Source organism: Benincasa hispida, chromosome 2 (genome assembly GCF_009727055.1).
Source record: "Benincasa hispida cultivar B227 chromosome 2, ASM972705v1, whole genome shotgun sequence".
In the NCBI taxonomy this organism is placed as follows: Eukaryota; Viridiplantae; Streptophyta; class Magnoliopsida; order Cucurbitales; family Cucurbitaceae; genus Benincasa; species Benincasa hispida.
The window spans coordinates 18700017-18720534 of NC_052350.1; the positions used below are offsets into that span (position 1 = coordinate 18700017).

Genomic DNA, 20518 nt, shown 5'->3' on the forward strand with positions numbered 1-20518 from the left:
TTTTTTTCAATTTGAAATTAATTGATCTATTGAATGTAAATTTGAGGTTTATGTCTACTAGAAATCTAAATTTTCATTTTTTTATTAAAAAATATGTATAATTTTTTTTTTAAAAAAAAAAGAGAGAATGAGCACAACATTTCAAATATATAAGCGAAGATGTCCGTGGTTGGGATTTCTTATCCCAATTCCCTTAAAAAGAAGAACTATGCCCATCATTAATCAATATTTGTAAAATAGAGAAAAACAAGCATTCCACCATGCGGTAATAAGCAAATTTTGTTGCGATAAAAAGAAGATTAAATTCCATCCCTCAAAATATCAAAAGGAAAAAAAAAAAACATAAAAAATTAAAGGAACAAAAATCAAATTATATCCCTTTGGTTGATATGTATGTCTATATATATTACACACACTAAATTTTGAAATGATGTTTATTAAAATTCTAAATTAATAATTATATCAATTTAAAATTGAAGATTTTTTAAATATAAAAAATATTTAAAATTGTTTACATTTTATAGCAATTGTTATTTATAAGAATTACCTACACTAAATTGGGAATTTTTTTTTAAAATATATTACATACACTAAATTAATTGGGGATTTGTGTAAATGTTTTTTTAGATTTTTTTTATTTATAAGAATTTCTCTTTAAAATTTTAATTTTTATAAGTGTATTAATCTACATTTTCTTTCAAATTTCTTTAAAAATATTGTACAAAATTTATAATTGTTTCAATTAAGCTTAGACTTTTTGCTAAGATTATATTTAAAAATGGTTCCTACATCAATTCTTATATATATAAAGACTTGTTCAAATGTCAAATCAATCTGCATAAAATTCGTACTATTAATCTCAAAATTAGAAGTTCGATTCTTTCACTTCATCGATTATTAAAAAAAATGAAAAAAAATCAACAACAATTAGAATTGATGCATAGACTTACTTTTTTTTTTTTTTAAAAAAATACTAATAGTGAATTTAGTTGATTCATTTATAATAAATTGGAATTTTGGAATGTGGTTCCTCACATAAAACACATCAATGTCCTAGCAAAGAGAGAGACTACAACAAAACAACAAAGAGTAAATCAAGAATAAATAAACAAGGATTGTTAACCCAGTTCGGTGATGAACCACTTACGTCTGAGGAGCATAGTGCCCAAGAAAGATAATCCACCGATATATAAAAGTTAAGCAATTACAACTTTCTACTTATATGTAAATAACAAAAATTCCAGTGACATACGTAAAGCCCAACTTAACACTTCCACCTAGGCTCTCCTATAAGTGACTCCCTCTCATTCAAACTTAAACTCTCCATAAATATGTATATATTGGTGTTGTAACACTCAGACTCCCCCTTTGTGCGTGACACTCCCTTTCACTCAATGATATATTTCCTTATGTTTGTGAACTCCTTCATGTGAGATCTTAGGCTCCCCCTAAGTTTTGAGAACTCCCTTCTCAATGAATAATGTTTTAGGCTCCCCCAAGATTGAACAACCTTAGTTGCTATGAACTGTTCACGGTAAGAGCAAGTAGAGAACACGCCGTCACAAACAAAGTACAGAACCTTCATCTTAAATTTAATGTAATAAGTTATCGGTTGAACACACTAAACCGTCTCACAAAATAATATGTACAACAACTCTAGTTTGAGAACTTCTTAGGTTTAAATAGCACATTGGAATGATCGAAATAATCATCTCATGATATCGACAATCACCAAAAAGGAAAACGTCTCAGAGGAAATATTATGCATAATAATTTAGATAAAGAAAAAGAAATATTAAAAGAAATATTATGTAGAATGATTTTAGATAAGAAAATCAACCAATATATTTAGTCAATGTCACATTTGTAAGTAATATTTGTAACCAAAATTGTAAGAGTTTAATAGATAAAATTAAAGGGGGTGATATAGACCTATATTCAAAATTAAAATGCACTCACGCTGATGGCAGCAAATAAAACCCCGGTCGCTTCTTCTTCTTCCTTTTCAGCCACGTCACCGAATGCAACTGCTCGAGCATTTGCGTTGCTTTCATTCCAATGGCAGAGTTGCAGAGCTGAGGCCCTCTCCGTCGCTGCACATTTTCGTTTCATATTCTTCGCTTATCTGCAATATCTATCTCGATTCCTCGCACTCTGTTCTGCATTCAGGTGAAAGCGCTCTCCGAAAGGCTTCATTTCACTACTTTGTGCTTTCTACTTGTTTCTTCTTCCTCACGGTTTCTTCTTTTGGTGCTCCATGAATAGCGTATGAGAATCGACTTATTTGAGAAGTTTCGTGCATTTAGCAGACGATAACTGGACTTCCTCTTTGACTTTGGATGTTTTGAACTTCTAGTTAATGTTGTAGATTGCTTCATTGTTAATCTTTGCTTCTTTGTTCATGGCGTCGGAGAGAAACACTTGGATTAGCGGACGTATTTAAGTGTGAACATCGCGAGCATTTTGAACATTTTTGGCTGTTCAGGAAAACTGTTTGAAAAGGGAGAATGAAAAGAAAACAGAGGGAAAAGCAGGAACGGATGATTTCTTACTGAAAGAGTAGCTTAAATAAACTCAATATTTCGAAAATCAAATTTCATGTGGTTTACAGTTTATGCGTTTATATTTGATGTTCTTCATAGCTTTATCCAATCCACCATAGGCTTTTGCTTTCGGTTTTTCCATTAACTCTCTGATTGTCTTATAGAAAATAATTTTTTCAGTTCTGAGCATTTATTGACAACAGTTTTCTTAACTATACGATCGTAGGAGACAGAAACTTACAATTTGTGTTACCGATTAATTTGTAGTTTTTAATTGATTTATTGGTTATATGATGGTAAATCTGATGTTATCTGATAGCATTACTTATCTATTTCCATTTTAGTAGATGATATTTGATTTGACGAACAAAATGATCCATTGGTCGTCAAATATTTGATTCTTCATTTAACGCCTTCGTGTGAATTCAAATAACGTCACATGCCAATCCAAAACCGGACTTACTATTACTCTTTTTCAGTGTCAATGTGATTTCAGGGTCATGAATGCCGGAGATATTCCTTTTGATGTTTTATCCCGGTTGCCAACGAAGAGTCTTCTTGACATGAGATTCGTTTCTAAAGAGTGGCATCAACTTATTTCAGACCGATTATTTGTACAGGCTCAGTTACAGAAGACTGGATTGACATTATCAGGTTTCATCTTCCAGGAAAAATACCAGAAATGCCTTGACGATATAAAAACATTCAGCTATATGCCAGTAAATGCAGAATCTAAGGTACAGAAAATGGTCTTTGGTTTCCTGCCTGAGGATGTTGTTATTTTGGCATCCTGTAATGGCTTGGTTTGTTGTAGAAGTTGCTTCCCTAAACGAAACCCTACAACAATCTACGTCTGCAATCCTTTGTTTAAGAAATGGGTGAGTTTTGAAGTGGCTCAGTTGGACAGGTTCAGCAACTTTGCTCTAGTATTTGATCCCATACTGGACCCTGTAAACACTTCAACGAATTTCAAAATAGTTAGAATTCAGCAGTTGGAGAATGAGCAAGAGAAAATGTACTACACATTTGAAATATACTCTTCAGAAACAGGAACCTGGAAGAAAGCAAATGAAATTTGCCATTCAAATGGCAATTTGCTCAAGAACAAAGGCATTTATGCTAAAGGGTTCTTACATTGGCTTACTGATACGGATCAAATCCTTGCATTTGATACAGAGAAAGAACTCTCTCTGTTGATTTCATCTCCAATTCCTGGCCTGGAATTTTTCATCAACGTCCCTGGAACCTGCATTGGAGAATCTAAGGGCTTACTGCATTTCATCATGATCTGTGAAGATGGAATTATTGTATGGCGTCTGGACGACTATTTTGAGACAAAATGGACGCACAAACATTCAAAACAGCTCCAAGTGATTGAGGAAGAGAATCCAAAGATGTTTTTCAAGTTATACAAGAACATACAACAGAAACAGATTGCAGGTATGGATCCATGGATGGATCCCTTGGCATTTAAAGATGAGGTTTTATTGATGAGGGTGTATTCAACCATCTATTTCTACCACATCGAAACAGGTAAGGTGGTGGAAGTCTGTAACGTTAGCAGTTTGGGTCCAAACCCCTATGTCGATCCTTCAGCGATTCCTTATTCGTCGAGCTTGGTTCCATTGAACATTTCCCTCTCACAACCTGATTCAAACAGCCACTTAAACCCTAGCGAGAACTAGTAATTCTCTGATGTTTTCCCTTTTGGAGGACTATCTATCTAGTCTCTGATTTTGTAAATGGTTTTGATAGGGGACATAGTACATAGCAAATGAGCTTTTCACTCTTTTGATTGGAATACAATGGGGTAGAATTTTGATATTATAGATAAAGTTTAGGTTATAAACCACCTTTTATTGTTATGGCAGCTATGGGGCTTGAACTATCTAGCATGTTATTTCCCTTCTATCTTGGGAAGTTATATGAACTATTATGACCTTACTTGAACATACTTGAACAGGATCTGTTCTATAGATTGCGATTGTGTCCGAGTTCCAAGGAAAGTTATATGAACTATTCATAGGATGAATATACTGTTTACATGACCTTTATTTTCGGAATATCCAAAACCATCCATTCAACCTTTCCTTATTTTGTCATTCACTGAAAAAATTATTGATATCTACTAAACAATCATCGTTTTTGTGTAGTTCTGCCAGTACTGTAGGCTTTCGAATGACTACATCTTGATTCCTTTCTCTGCACAAGCTCAGAATTTCTTCTGAAGAGCCAAAGTTTTAGCATGGAATGAGCCTTGAGGTATGCCTGATTCCTTCATATTTACTACATTTTTGTTCCAATTGGTAAGCGGAATTGAAAGTTGATTACTATTGTTGGTGGAGTAATTATATGTGTTTGGGAATTTCTTGTGTCTTTGTGAATATGTTTATAAGGAAGGTGGTGGAAAATGGATTGTTACATTAGAAGATTTCCCAATTGCCCTTTTAATAATGCATTTAACTTTATTTTATGTGGTTGGTCATTTCAGTTGCTTATAAACTCATGAAGGATTTCTTTTTACTGTTTTTGTTTTTCCCAAGATGAGTGAGACGACATGCTTCAGAATGAAAAGTTTTAATTTATCTTCATGAGGTAACATTCTCAACTCTGTTTCCTTTTACCTATCCACCTCCCGAATTTATATCTTCCTCTCTCTATTAAATTTCGATTCAATATATTCTTTAGAGATTTCGATTAAATTTCGATTCAATATCTTCATGAGGTAACATTCTATTGAACTTCGATTCAACATATTCTTTAGAGATTTCTTATTTTTCCCCCCAAGAAAATGAAATGCTATCCCCCCGACCTAAGAAGATACTGATTCCGTTTTTCTTCCATACTTTCGAATGCGAAATCAGGTAGTGTGGATTAAAATTTTCCAATCGGTTTCTCATTTCGAATTCCGTCATGGTTAAGGGTGTGTTTCTGTTAATTTTCGATTATTTAATTTTGAAAATAACTTTTGGAAAAATTAACATCAACTTTTAGAAAAAGTGATTCATGAGTATTTACTGTTTAATGTTAATTTTTCCCTAATTTGTATAATTTACCATATTACTAAATAAGTTAATCTCTTGCTCGTTCAGATAAAAATGTTCTGAAAATTTAGCCATCTCTAAATCTTAAGGGTATATATTGGGATTATAATTAGAATGGACGAAATTGGCAAAGATACTTCAAAGCTTTATGTTCTTTTTGTTGATTCCTTCATTCTCAAATAAATAAAAGGTCTATTTGATTTTTAAAATCATTACATGGTTAATATCTCAACATTTACATAAATAATTACATACTAATCTTATTATTTAATAAGTTGTAGTAGGGGCAAAAGTCGATTTGGCTTTTGTAGTTTTGGGGTCAATTAAAAACTAAATCGAATTGATCGATTTTATAAAAAAGGTAACCAAACAGATATCCTATTAGGAACAAAATCAATGAATTATTTTTTTTGTTCAGTTCAATTTATTGTTTGGTTTTGGGCATTTTCTTATTTCTCTCTCTTTTGTTTTGAATTAGGCCTTTTTTTTTTTTTTTTTTTTTTTTTCCATATTGAAATTGGACCTATTTCGTTCTTTTTCTTATATTTATATATTTAAAATTGGTCATTTTTATTTCTTTTATTGTCATTTTTCTAAATAACATACATACATACCCATAATAATTAAAATACGAAAAGAGTCTTAGGGTTAGAGTTTATTTTTAAGACTATATTTTTATATCCTTAGTTTGAGTAGGTTTTTTATTGATTTTTTTCTACCAAAGATAGATTTGAGCCAGTATTTTTTTGTTTTTCTCCAAATGCAAACAAAGATGTTCAATATTTATACTAAAAAAAGCGAACCGAACAAGTGAATTGACTTGGTTCAATTTTTCAATTTTTTGTTGCACTCAAGTCGTAGGTTTGGATCATTTTTTAAATAATACAAATATAATTTTCTCAAGACGTAGAGTTATTCAAATTTCTCTTTTTAATACATAGTATATATTTCATGTTTCTCATCCAAAATACATACTATACTTAATTCATTTGAATTTTATTTTATCATGCACAAATTATGATTCGACAATTAATTGGGATGCCAACATACTTCGACTAATATTACTAGCAAGTGTGTGGAAGTATCTTTTTATTTATTTTTTATTCCGTCACTGAATGTTTTGACTATAAACAATAGCCGTTGGGCACATTTTTCATTAGAGTTTAGACTTTATGGGAGGTTGAGATCACGATCCCAATTTATATCCAATTCCAAAAGAGAGAAATTTTAGTTACACCTAATCTGCACCTATTATCCCATCTTCAAACGTATGAAAATTTTAATTGATGGTTGACTGTTTGGCCAATTGCATCCACCTCTGAACTTTGCTCCAATCTCAAAAATATTGATGAGAATCTTTCGGCACTTGAATTTTTTTCTTTGATTATTTTATTTTATATGATCTCACACTTCGATCTTCCATTATTGCTTCTTCATTATTATTTAATAAACTTTACTTCTCTCATAAACTCCTCCAAGACTTCACTAATTTATCTTTCTAAGGTCTCTCCTCTCTGGAGATAACTTAGGTATAGCAAAAAGTTATATTGAGCTTACTTGGTCAAAATTTTTCTTATGTCTTTTTTGGAGGTTTAAATGCTCCTATCTTTATTGAACTCTAAAAATAAAGTATAAAAAAGTTAATTAAATTTAGAAAGTAGATTTTGATGAACTTTCAAAATTAAGAATTACTCTTTAATTTAGATGGATAAAGAACTTTCATATTCATCCATAAGAGTTACAATTAAAGTCTCGTTAGAATTAAAATTACCGATTATCTTTGTACCAACCAATAAATCACATACAATTCTACCAATAAAATACTCCATACTATGGTAAAGAAAGTGCCTCAAAGTTAACGGATGAAAAGTAGTTGCAACTAATAAAGTAAAAAGCCACTAAATTAAAAAGGATTAAAAAAAACTCTAAATAACTTGACAACGAATTATAAGTAACTAAAACACTTAGAAAAACTAATGTATGCAAAAGAATAATCTTACCGATTCATCTACCTAACAACAATATATAAAATAGAGTGAATTATCCTTGAAATTTCATTAACTAACTCAATTGACATGAACTTGCATTATCAATCTCAAAATCTAAGATTGATCACTTACCCCATAAATTTGTTGATAACTTTTCTCGTGTTTGTTGTAGCCCCATGCTAAAAAAAAAAAAAAAAAAAAAAAAAAAAAAAAAAAAAATGTAATTGAGATTAGGGGCTATGAGTGTGTCGGTGGGGGATGAAATGGACAAATTTTGAGTGGTAGATAGAAGTAGAAATTAGAAGGGTATTATAATTGAAGTGATTTCCATTTGGAGGCACATGTTCAGCCCTAAAAGTGAAGGCCTCTGTCCCCTCGCTGCCCCCCGATGCCTCTCCTGGGATTCCTTCCTAAATTTTGGTAGAAGTAATAAGTATTTAAATTTTAGATGGTAACGATTTAGTTCTTGGATAAGTAATTATTTACTCAATGTACTTTAAAATTTATAACAATTTTATCTTTATTTTGAAAAAGGTCTTCAAAATTAAGTGTCAACTTTGTTATATATAATGACTTAATCTTTAGAGTTTATAAAAAAAAATTGTTTTTCGCTCAGTTTATTGTTGATCTACATATGTACAAAATTCCATTAAGTTTTGATAATATTTTTCATGATAAAAACTAAATTGTAACAAATTGGAAAGTACGTATATTAAATTGTTACTTTTCAAAATTCGAGCACTATATTGTTATTGTTCGCACGAGGTTTCCGGAGAAACGTGTTTCGTGGAGTTCTTGAGTTGGTGTTGATGTTGGAGTTGATTTGATGTGATGTGGTTTGATCTCTAATATTTGATCATCCGATTCTCTCTCAGTTGGATGAATATGCTTTGACTTGGAGAAGGAAAGCACCGAACGTTCTTGAAGTAGAAGTCTTGGAAGCTTGAAGTAGAAGTCTTCTTAGAAGAGTATTTGTGTCTTCAAAGGTCTTCTGCCTTATAAGAGTGTAAGTTTGAAGTAGAAGTCTTGGAAGAGTATTTGTGTCTTCAAAATCTTCTGCCTTATAGGAGTGCAGCTTCAAGAGTTTTGGAAGCTTGAAGTAGAAATCTTGGAAGAGTATTTGTATCTTCAAAGGTCTAAGCTGACTTGAAAGCTTGAAATAGAAGTCTATTTGTATCTTCAAAGGTCTGCCTTATAGGAGTGCAACTTCAGGAGTCTTGGGAGTCGAATTCTCTCTGGGTCTTCTGAGTGTAGAAAATGTTGCCCTTACAAATAAAGAGAACTTCTCTATTTATAGAGTTCTCATGTGGGTTTTGTGGGCTTGGTTGGTTCATGAGCCTGACCCTTGAGCCCAATTAATTGGTTTTGGGCATGATCTGGAATTTAGGTCCAATTCAACATTTTTTGTAGTTTGGACTTTAAGCCCAAATAGTAATATCAAATTAGACCAATTTAATCTCATTGATTCATCCGCGTGACGTCATCGAAACTTGTCACAATTCGAGACATGTGCCAACTTCTAATTGGACCCAAAGTCAATGATTTAGAAATTCGTCGATAATTTAGCAAACGACGTGGTGACTTGTGATTAGTCCAAAATTTCTCGTTCAACAGTTACGTATTTGAAAGTCGTAGTGACTAAATTGTTAGTTTCATTAAAGTTTAGTGATTAAAAGTGATATTTAACCAAATTCATTTCCATGTATTTTGGTCTTCAATAGAGCTATTAAGGCATGTATGGAAATGATTCTGAAATGGTTAAAATTAAAGATGTCCATGGGCGGGGTGGGGTTGGAGACAGCTTCTTCACTCCCCATTTCATTCCTTGTTCCCGTCAAATTCCTTACGGGAATTGGGGCTTGGATTCCACATAAAATTCGCGGAGATTGAGTTCTTTGTGGAGAATTTTTTTCCGTTGATTTTTTTTATATAAAAAAATTAATTAACGTAAATCATTATTATGGAAAAGTTTTAATCAAATGATTAACTTTTATATTATCAGTTTCGCATGGGCAATTAGAATTTAAAGCTCAGATTTTTCAAGTTGAAGAAAATAGTTATCTATCTAATTATTCACATATATAATCTAAATTTATTAGAATTCAAACATATATTTTTTTTAAAACGCAAATTCAAACATATTCATTATTTTGACCATTAAACAATAATCTTGAAAGTTAAATATAATATTTATATAATAAAAATAAATAACATAACATCAAGTTATTATAATAAATAATAAATACTAAATATAATAATAAATCTTGACGGGCAGGGACAGAGAACGGGGCGGCGGCTCCCCATCCCTGTCCCCATTTAATTTGTGAATAATTTTTTCCCCATTCTTTCCCCCATTCCTCTCCTAAATGGATATCTCTAGTTAAAATTACTATGAAACATATTTTAATTATTCAAAAATAAATTTGATGGTATAAAAACTACATTTAAAAATGTAAAATTTAATATTAAATTAATTTTTAATGACTAAAAATATGTTTTAGAGTGATTTTAGATGGTTTTAAAATTACTTTTAAACACAGCCTCAATCTAAAAATTCTCTGCAGAAATAATGCGACCATAGGTTTCCTTTTTCAGTATGTGCTTCTTCTTTGCTTCACATTAGCATTGTGATTCTACTTTTTAAAAGGTTTCAATTAAGTCTATTATGTTTTAAAATTTAAGAATAGAAAATGGTAAAAAAATCATACTTTATTAATTGTAAATATATCTTCAAACTTTCGATTATAAAAATTGAATCCTCAAATTTATATAAATATTAAAATTAAACTTTCAAACTTTAAAATTAATTTCGATATTTAACAAACGTAATATATTCATTATCTGACACCCTTCCCAGATAAATTAAACCCTCCCTATTTAATTAATCGCATCAATTTAATACAGTAGCTCTAACTTTATTCATCGATGTTTTTTTTTAATTTTATTTTTTAAATGGGAAAAGGGTGTCAATTATCGAATGTGTTTGATATGAATATCTTATTTGAATTCTATTAGAATATGCTTACGTCTTGTTTAAGTCTCCAGTATAAAAATTTGTCCAAGAGTTTTGAACAAAATTGTCTTTTGCTTGTACTGAAAATTTAGGTCTTTGTTTGCTTCTTTTATCCTTGAATTTGTCGTGTATTAAACTATTTGTGACAAAATTATTAGAAATATTTGTAAATATAGTAAAATATTATTGATGGTCTATCATTTGTCTATTATTGATAGACAATAGCATGTTACTTTATTTATAAATAAGTTGACTTATTTTTCTATATTTGAAAACAACCTTAAACTTTAACAATAAATCTCGATTTAAATACTATTTTGGATCATATACTTTCAATTCTAATTTATTTTGGTCTTTGTACTCTTAACTTTAGTTCATTTTGATCCGTGTACTCTAAAAAAGTGACCATTTTGGTCTCATCATTCTCATTTATATTTCAATTTTAAGAGGTCAAAATAGTCATTTCTTGAAAGAAAATGAACCCGAGTTAAAGCATAAGGATCAAATGAACATTTTGAAAGTTGAGAGACCAAAATGAACCCAAATTAAAATTATAGGGATCAAAATGAACATTGTAAAAGTACCATGACTAAAATGGATAAAATCTAAAGTTTCAATTTCATCGTTATAGAAACGTAAGGTTAAACATGTATTGTAATTTTTTTTATGTCTGTTCAAATATGAATTTGACTAAATTTGCTCACTAATTTTTCTTGGAGTTTCATTAATTCCATAAGAAACTTACATTTTGTATTGTAGCCTTTATCCCAGTCTAAGTAAATATTGCAACACTAATGAAAATTTGAAATTCGATAAAATTGAAAGGTTAGGATAAGAATTTATACTTTCCAAGTTCAAATTAAAAAAATTAAAAATGTCAAAAATATAAAAAATATCATTTTGGTTTGATATTTATTCAATTTCAATCACTGTAATTTTAAATGTTGAATTATAATTCTTGTATTTTTAATAATTTTAGTCATTATTATTAGTTTATTGATTTCTTCAAAATATTTTACTATTTATTCACCATAAATTTTGAAAAAAAAAAATCCCACATTCGATGAAAATTATTGTTCGATCTGAATCAATTTTGATAAAATTTGACTTTGAGAGATCAAATTTAAGATTTATTAAATATATATGAAAAAAAAAAATTGAACTTTAAAAATACATGGATTAAATTCCAAAATACATGTACCATCCCCATATTTTAACCTGGATAGTTTAAAAATATGATATATTTATTCTAATTTATTAATTAAGAAAGTGAAAAAGTCTATAATATCCTATCATTTTAGTCTGAAATTTTTTAAAGCAAAAACTGGATTTTGAAACTACATTCCATTTATATATATATATATCTTTTTAATAAATGAAACCACATTCTAGTACTACAACATGTGTACTTACATGAAACCTCTCATACCTTTGGTAAACAATTTTATCTTTTTATTTTTATTTTTCGTTTTTTAATAAGACAAATTGTAAAAACCAACCGTAAAGTATGGTGTTAGCTGTAATTACACTATCAAATTTTCTATTGTAAAAATTGGACCCTTAGACTTTTACAAGTGTTAAAATTGGACCCTCGAACTTATAATAATTGTAGAAATTGAACCCACGATTGATAAAATTCAACCCTCAAACTTATATAATTGTATCAAGGTCCAATTTAACCTAATCTTAACATTAATATAAGTTTGAGGTTTTAATTTTTAAAAGTAAAAGTTTAAGAGTGTAATTGTAACTACGGTCATATTTAAAACGTGGTTTTTGTTATTTGTCCCTTTTATTTTCTATAACCTAAAATAAACTACACCGTTTATTCTACGTGAAATTGTTATTTGTCTACGTGAAATTGTTGCTTAAAAAAAAGGAATAAACTAGAATGAGCATAGGATTACAAACGTAGATTTTGGTGCAATTAATTTTCACCGTTTGGCATTTTCTTCTGTACTACGCTGCTCGTTTCTTGGAAATTTTGATTTCTTCCTTTCAAACTACGGCGTTTATTATATTTATTGGGGCTTTCTTTTCAATCTCAATTATTTTTGTTCCTTTTTTTTAAAGAAAAATATCCCCACTCATTGATGATTAGATTCAACGATTTTAACTCACATTTTGTGTCTTACTATATTCTTAAAAATTGGAGCCTTAAATCACAAAAAAAAAAAAAAAAAAAACTACTTTTACGACTTAGTCAGGTAATTAGAATAAGGTTCAACTAACATAAACATTATTATCGACTTCGAGGTCAAATGTTTGATTCTTCACCTCACACTTTAATTACAATACATTTGCAAAAAAAAAAAAGAAAAGATAATTGTAATTGGTGACACTTTTATAGTTAATAATTAAGTGTATAACAACATTTTTAAAGAATTGTAAATAAAGTAAAATCTATCAATGATAGACTCTATCGTGGAAAGATTCTTATTAGTGATAGACTCTATTGGTAATGGTTTTGAGAGCTAATTTTGTTATATTTGCAAATTATTTTGCAATGTGTTATATTTATTACTACTTTACGTTTAATTGTTATATTTGTAATTATCCCTAAAAAATATCTCTATTTTTTGAAATGATGATGAAACTTTTCAAAACTAGTAAAAGTTCATTAGAATAATCTATGAAAATTAAGATTCAAACGTTGCCATGTTATTGTAGGTTAATATCATAACTAAATTCCAAAATTGGGAGTAAAATGTGTAACAATAGACACAATACTAACAACTGAAACTTGTTTGATGTAACAGAGCCACAATTGTCAAACAATGCTCTGCCAAAATTCCTCTCTTTCTCCAGCTATAACCACCACCATAAGAATCAACAATAAGATGTCATACATAGATGTTATGATGCTCCAAATGACAAGTACGGGACCTCGCTCGTAGGTTGTTTTCAAAACCTAATTCGTAATCATTTAAGCATTATTTACATTCTTGGGCTTAAGATTTAGAGAAGTGTCCTAAATAAATCCTCTAATTTCATTCGCCCTTGTATTATTAGATATTTTGCACTAATAATATACTACTTACGTAAATCAGTGTGTCGATTAATTCTTATTCTTTCTTCTTTGCTAATTGATTTTGTTTCCATGGTAACGATAACCATAGAAATTCTAGTCTCCTTCCTTTCCCAGTAGGTTTCTAAAGCAAGCAAGCAAAAAAAAGACACTGGAATTTGGGACTACTACTTAAAAAAGCACCAAACTTTCATCTGCCATTTGTTACAGAAGACAAAATGAAGAGAACAGAAGAGAAAGCCATTGTTTCCATCTCTCTCTCTCTCTCTCTCTTTCAAACCCATGTTCATTTCTACAGTTTAACATGCAGTAGCTGTAATGGCTTTGGAAAACAGTGCTTTTGAAGATCCTTACACACTTACTTTTTAATAAAATAAAAATACCCAACACCCATCATCCTAAACACACCCTAATCATTTCAACCCCACAACCCCTCCTCCCTTGCCTTTCTTTTTCTTTTCTTTATAAATCAGAAAAGAAAAAGCAGAAAAAAAAAAAAAAAAAAAAAGGATAAAGAGGAACCCATCTCTCTCTTGGATTGAAACTCAATCTTCTTCCCCCTCTTTCTCTCTCACTCTGCTTTTACTCTGCTTTTCAAAGGTATCCCAATGTCCTCCCCACCAACCGCCATTTCTTCATCTTAAAGCTTCATATCCATCAATGTCAATCTGTAATTACTAGAAAGAGAGAAAAAAAGGGGTTGGGGAATAAAAGGAAAGATGGATTTGGGTAGAAGAAAAGCAGGGGTTAGTAGTAGTACTGTGGTTTCAGGGTCTGTTTGGGAGAGCAGAATGAAGATGGATGAAGTCAAAGGTGGGATTAAGGTTTTCAATGGAGAAAATGGAAGTAATAAAGAAGGTAGAGCTGTAACAAGAGCAATGTCCAAGAGAATTGGTTTGGAGGGATCTGAAAAATCCCTAATTCAGATTGGAAAAGGGAAGAGCCCAATTCAGCTCAGGAAGATGAGATCTGAAGAAATTGAGAGAAGCCCAAATCAGCTAAGGAAGTCAAAATCTGAATTGGTTGAGAGAAATGAAAAAACCCCAATTCAACTCAGGAAGGTGAAATCAGATTCCATTAAAACGATCGTCGATGAAAATGCTAAAGCTATTGTTGTTGTCGGTGGAAGAAATGGGAAAAATTCAGAGCATCTTCAAAATCCAGAATCAGAATCAAATAAGGATTTGGATGAAGTCGAGAAGGGAATCCATGGATCTGTTAAGGAAATTGAGAAACCCCAAGTTGAGATTGAGACATCTTGTAAAGAATTTGGAGTCTGCCATATTTCAACCGTTTCGAGTCAAAAAGTTTCGATCAATGACAGTGATGTTCAAGATGAAAATGAAGCCAATGAAGAGGAGGAAACAGAGGAGGAAGAAGAAGAAGAAGAAGAAGAAGAAGACATTGAAATTGAGAAGGAAAGCTTCGATATCAAGGAGATCAATTTACCAGAACCCAAAAAAGCCGTGAATGAGGTGAAGAAATTCCACCAAATCTACGAAAAACCAGTTCCAGTTTCCACTAAATCCACTTTCAGTAAGTAAAATCCATTATTCTTCCATTAAAGCAATTCTTGTTCTTGAACATTCTGTTCTGTAATTGTCAGCTTCAAACGAATATCACAGCTTCCAAGAAAAAAGCAACAAATTGCAAAACTTAGGTACATTGAATTCACGATCCTCTTCTTCTTTTTCTTCATCTCTTGGATCTTAAAGATTTCTCAACCCAATTGTTTTTACTTTTTGGTCAGTGGACTTAGTAATGTGGAAGGAAGTATCGAGATCTGCTTTCGTTTTTGGGATTGGATCTTTTATTATAATATCATCTTCCTATACTGAGGACATCAACATCAGGTGAGAAACATAAAAAATCCCATCTGGGTAGCTCTGAAAAATTCATAATCAAACCCAAATTTCCATGAAAAAATGAAATCTAAAGTACTCTGTTTTCTGCAGCTTTATTTCTGTGGTGTCATATGTGGGACTCTTCTATCTTGCTGCCACGTTCTTGTATAGATCCATTATTTGCAGGTAATTTGATTAATGTTTTCATGAGAATCGGTTGTGAGTTGTGAGTGAATTAAGAGAAGAAGAAGATGAAGAAGAAGAAGAAGAAGAATGTGAGAGTTTTTTGTCTGTACTTGTTTGTTTGTTAATGGGAATCACAAAATTTCAGGGGAGCCATTGATATGGACAATGTAAGGCATGTGATTGGAGAAGAAGAAGCAATTTGGGTTCTTAAATTGGTACTCCCTTATTTCAATGAGTTCTTATTAAAACTCAGAGCTCTGTTTTGTGGAGATCCTGCAACTACAATGAAGGTAGGATTTTGCTCTTGTCTATAATAATAAATTTAATTATTGTAAGGTAAAAATACATTTTTGTCCCTATGTTTTTGTTTGGTTTTTTCCATCTTGTTCACAGGTTTACACCATCCGTTTTGATTTCAATTTAGTTTTTCAAAATATTACCATTTTATCATTTTTTTAAATTTCAAGATTTTTTCTTTAGTATTAATATTAATATCTTTTAATTAATTAAAAAACTAAACATTATAATTAATTATGTTTCTCTATTTTTTTTATCACTATTAAAATAAATTTAAAATTTTACTTCATAATAATTTTAAATTAATTAATAGATAATAACACCAATAATAGACGTTGCCATTAATAATTGAGTGAATATTTAGAAAAGAAAAAAAAAAGTTAAATGTGCAAATATATCTTGAAATTTAGAACCCAATTAAACACAACTCAAATCTCAAAAGTAAAATTGTAACATCTTAAAATTTAGGGACTAAATTGAAACCAAATTCAAAATTTAAAGATTAAAAAGTGTTACTTTTTGAAAGGGACCATATAAAAATTAAATCTAAAATTTAGGGTTGTATGTATAGGGAAAATAGCTTTCTGATCCTTAGATTTTGGATGTAATTTCTATTTAGTCCCTATGTTTAAAAATGTTACACATTTAGTCCCTTCTGGTAATCATTTGGTTTTTTGTTTTTGTTTTTTAAAATTATGCTTATTTCATCCATATTTCTTATAATGATTTGCATTTTTCTTAAAATACAATTGTTGAATTCTTAGTCAAATTTCAAAAATAAAAACAAGGTTTTAAAAGTTATTTTTTTTTTCAGTTTTCAAAATTTGACTTGGTTTTTTAAACATTGTGAAAATTAGATAATAAAGGAAGAAATTTTGAGATGAAAGTAGTGTATTCATATGCTTATTTTTCAAACACAAAAACAAAAAATAAAATGGTTATCAAACGGGGCCTTAGTCTTTGTTTTGAGTTTGATTTCAATTTAGTATATAAGTTTCAAAATGTTACAATTTTACCTTTGATATTTAGGTTTTGTTTCAATTTGGTCCCTATATTTAAAGATTCACACTTTTAACTTTGATTATTCACTAAATACTCATTTTTCCATCTTTAGTATTAATTTATGCTAATAAATTAAAAATTACTAAAGGAATTATAATTAATTAAGTTTCACTATTTTTAAAATTAATAATTTCACTTCATAACTATTTTTAAAGAATTAATAAATATTGACGTCAACGATGGAAAATGAATATTTAATGAAAAATCGTGATTAAAAATGTAAAATCTTGAAATTTAGGGACCAAATCGAAACAAAACTCAAATCTCAAGGGTAAAATTATAACATTTTGAAACTTATGGATTAAATTAAAATAAAATTAAAAACTTAAGAATCAAATATATGACGTTTGAAAATCCATGGACTAAATAAAAATTACACCCAAAATATAGGGGGGAAATATATATATATATATATATATATATATATATTGAAAAAAAATTGAAGAAGGTACAGAAATAATGGTTGATTTATTTGCAATGATGCAGCTGGCTGTACTGCTATTTGCCTTGGCTAGATGTGGCAGCTCCATAACCGTCTGGAAAGTCGCCAAATGGGGTGAGAATTATATTTTACATTAATTTCCCTTCATTTCACATCTCAATATAAACAATTCAACTTTCTTCCATCTTTTTAACCTCCAATTCATTAATTTTCTATTTTCTTTTTTCTTTTTTTCTTTTTGAAAATTAATTTATTTATTATATCCATTTTATTTTTAGATTCATGAACCTTAAAAATGTGGAAGGTTGATTAAATTTGTAGTTTAACTTCTTTTTCTAACATACAAATTTGAGCTCTTCCTCTTTTAGTCTAAAATATAATATCTTGAAGTTAAATTACAAACTTTCTACATTTTGGGGAAAAAATTGAAATTTAATCCTTAATTTGATAAAATCTAATGAATACTCTCCATGGTTTAATAGGAATTAGAATCCTCATAAATAGTCTCTACTAGAAATTCATTTTGAATATTAAACTTAGATGAACTAAATTCTAATTATAAATTATAACAACTAAATTCTAGTAATGAAATTCATACTTTAACGATATTTTAGTTTACTAAACAAATGAAACTTGATAAATAAGGTAGAGCATATTTATTTATTTATGTATACTAATATAATAAAGTCCTTTAGCATTTTAATTTATGTGAATTAAATTTGTGTGTGTAGGATTTTTTGGAGTATTTACTGTACCTAAAGTCTGCTCTTCGTATTCCTCGCACCTGGCTGCTTACGGTACATTTATTTATGTATACTAAAATGTCACTTTTGTCCCTTTCACGATACCGTTGAGTTATGTTCCCAATGTCACTCTTCAACACCTTTTTCGTACTTTTCTTTCTCCCTGCCCCACTCTTCTCCTTTCCCAAATTATTCAACATTTTTTTTTTCTTTTTCTTTTGGATAAAAAAAAAACCTTTTCTTTTCTAGGTTTTAGAACTTAATTTCTATTTGATAATTAAATTTCAAAGGTTTTATGTTTTTATTAAAGTTTTGAATTTGATTTTAATTTAGTTCCTATGTTTCAAAATATTATAATTTTATCCTTAAGGTTCATTTCATTTTCATCCTTAAGTTTCAAAGATTTACGCTTTTAACTTCGATTTTTATTAAATATTCTTATTTGACGTTAATGTCTATTAATTAATTTTCAATAATTATGAACTCAAATTATAAAATTCATTTTAATAATGATGAAAAGATAGTGAAACATAATTAATTATAACTCTTATAAATTAATTAATATACATTAACACATATTGAAAATGAAGGTTCAGTAAAAAAATCGAAGTTGAAAATATAAATCTCGAAACCTAGTGCAAATTGAAACAAAACACAAACTGCATAAATAAAATTGTAACATTTTGAAACTTGGGGACTAAATTGAAATCAAACTCAAAACTTAAGAACAAGATATGTAATAATTTTGAAATGTAGAGACCAAATAAAAACAAGACCCAAAACCTAGAAACCAAAAAAATATCTTTCAACTTTTTTTTCCCCCCCTTAAACAACCATTTTCTCGTTTAGACTATTATTTTATTTACATGGTTGCAAGAACTTTTACTTTCATTTTGGTTGATAAATGGTTTATTATACTAATATATAGTTTATACCATTGATTTCATGGTTAGATAGATGTTTGATTATCCACTAAAAAAAACTATTGATCTACAAAACAAACTTAACTTCACTAAAAATGTTTTTTTTTTTTAATTAATACAATATATTAAAGCTCATCTTCTATTGTGGATCCATAAGCCCACGGCACGCTATCAAGGTGGGCTCCAAGCTTTGGGCCGACCGGTCCAAAAGTCACAAGATCTAGTTTAACCCACCCACCCAGCAACATTGGGCCTTGATGGACCTTGGGCCCAATTACAATTCCTCAACGCAATTAACATTTTAATTGGGCCATTGCAGCAAAATTTTGGGTTCGACGGTTTCGTGATGCATGGGAGTCATGTTCTCATAAGAAGGGAGTAGCTGTGGCAATCTTCGTACTTGTATGGAACTTGTCCTCAGTAGTCGCTCGTGTTTGGGCTGGTAATTATTTCTCACTCCTTTCGAATTCAACAACTCAAAATTATTATTATTTTACATCAACCATTATTAGGGTTGAAAATTGACGTTTCACATCATAATTAATGCATTATCCACTAAACTATGTTCTTAAGAGTACATGTCTTTACGTCGATTAAGATACGTTTATATTGACGACTCGTTAGAATGTCCTTTTTCATGGACGTAACTAACATATTGTTAATAAATTATGTAAATCTCTATGCTAATTTTTTTAGTGTTTACTACTTGATAGTTGATTTCATAACAAATGTTTTTTTTTTTAAACTTTTGAAAATAATTATTAAGTAGTTTTATTGTTGCAGCATTTATGCTATTTGTGGCGTTTCGATATTACCAGCAATCTTTACAAACAGAGGAGTGGGAAGAGGATGAGGTTGAAGAAGATGGAGACACGTGTCAAGCTTCTATTGGAAAGGAAAAGTATGGCAGTGGGTCCCTTTTTGGAGGCATCGGCAGTGCCAAACAAAAGAAGAAATTTTGAGAATAAAATCAATTTTCTTAGAAAATAAATTTTGGGTCTTTATTATTATTAGCTTTCAACTTCAATCAGCATAGGCAGATGTTTGCTGTTTGATATTATATGGTCAATTTTTCTCGACCTTTTTTTTTTCTCTAAAAAAGAAAAAAAAATATTGATCGCTCGGGTTTTTTTAGTTTCTATGTAAATATTTGTGGGTTAGTTCAATAAAATCAAGCAATCCATTATAGTTTTATTTTTTTTAACAGAAAAAATAAAAAATTAGAGTGTAGGTTCGAGATAGATATTTGAGATCGTGGTTTTAGTTTTAGTTTTTTTATTTATTATTATTTTTTTGGTCTTAAAAACCTAACAAAAATAATACTATGAAAGTAATACTTTTTAGGTGGACTTAGGCCTACGTCCATTTTAATTCTGGTATTTTAAAATCTTCTAATTTAGTCTTT

The 20518-nt window shown here is 29.7% G+C and overlaps 2 protein-coding genes across 3 annotated transcripts; both read left to right on the forward strand.

The window, feature by feature from the left end:
* The first annotated feature begins 1963 nt into the window (after positions 1-1963).
* LOC120072000 (F-box protein At5g49610-like) lies at positions 1964-4228 on the forward strand. Its single transcript, XM_039024426.1, has 3 exons — positions 1964-2169; positions 2486-2492; positions 3023-4228. Exons 1-3 carry the CDS (start codon positions 1964-1966, stop codon positions 4226-4228), a joined length of 1419 nt encoding a protein of 472 aa, XP_038880354.1.
* Positions 4229-13900: 9672 nt separating this feature from the next.
* On the forward strand, positions 13901-20305 carry LOC120071930 (reticulon-like protein B21). Of its 2 annotated transcripts, none has more exons than XM_039024367.1 (9): positions 13901-15152; positions 15223-15276; positions 15367-15469; positions 15572-15646; positions 15792-15936; positions 17492-17561; positions 18179-18244; positions 19433-19555; positions 19883-20305. In XM_039024367.1, the coding sequence occupies exons 1-9, from the start codon at positions 14336-14338 to the stop codon at positions 20101-20103; spliced, it is 1674 nt and encodes a 557-aa protein (XP_038880295.1). In that variant the 5' UTR covers positions 13901-14335; the 3' UTR covers positions 20104-20305. The 2 variants fall into 2 exon arrangements, with proteins under 2 accessions (XP_038880295.1, XP_038880296.1); XM_039024368.1 differs by having other exon boundaries at positions 13939-15152; positions 19897-20301.
* Positions 20306-20518: the final 213 nt, after the last annotated feature.

What these genes read in the sequence shown, in the direction of transcription:
- LOC120072000 (XM_039024426.1), top strand. Translation starts at nt 1,964, where the DNA reads ATGGCAGCAAATAAAACCCCGGTCGCTTCTTCTTCTTCCTTTTCAGCC.
- LOC120071930 (XM_039024367.1), top strand. Translation starts at nt 14,336, where the DNA reads ATGGATTTGGGTAGAAGAAAAGCAGGGGTTAGTAGTAGTACTGTGGTT. An exon ending in TTCCACTAAATCCACTTTCA is followed by an intron (nt 15,153 to 15,222) that starts GTAAGTAAAATC and finishes TGTAATTGTCAG; the next exon opens with CTTCAAACGAATATCACAGC. An exon ending in ACTGAGGACATCAACATCAG is followed by an intron (nt 15,470 to 15,571) that starts GTGAGAAACATA and finishes TGTTTTCTGCAG; the next exon opens with CTTTATTTCTGTGGTGTCAT.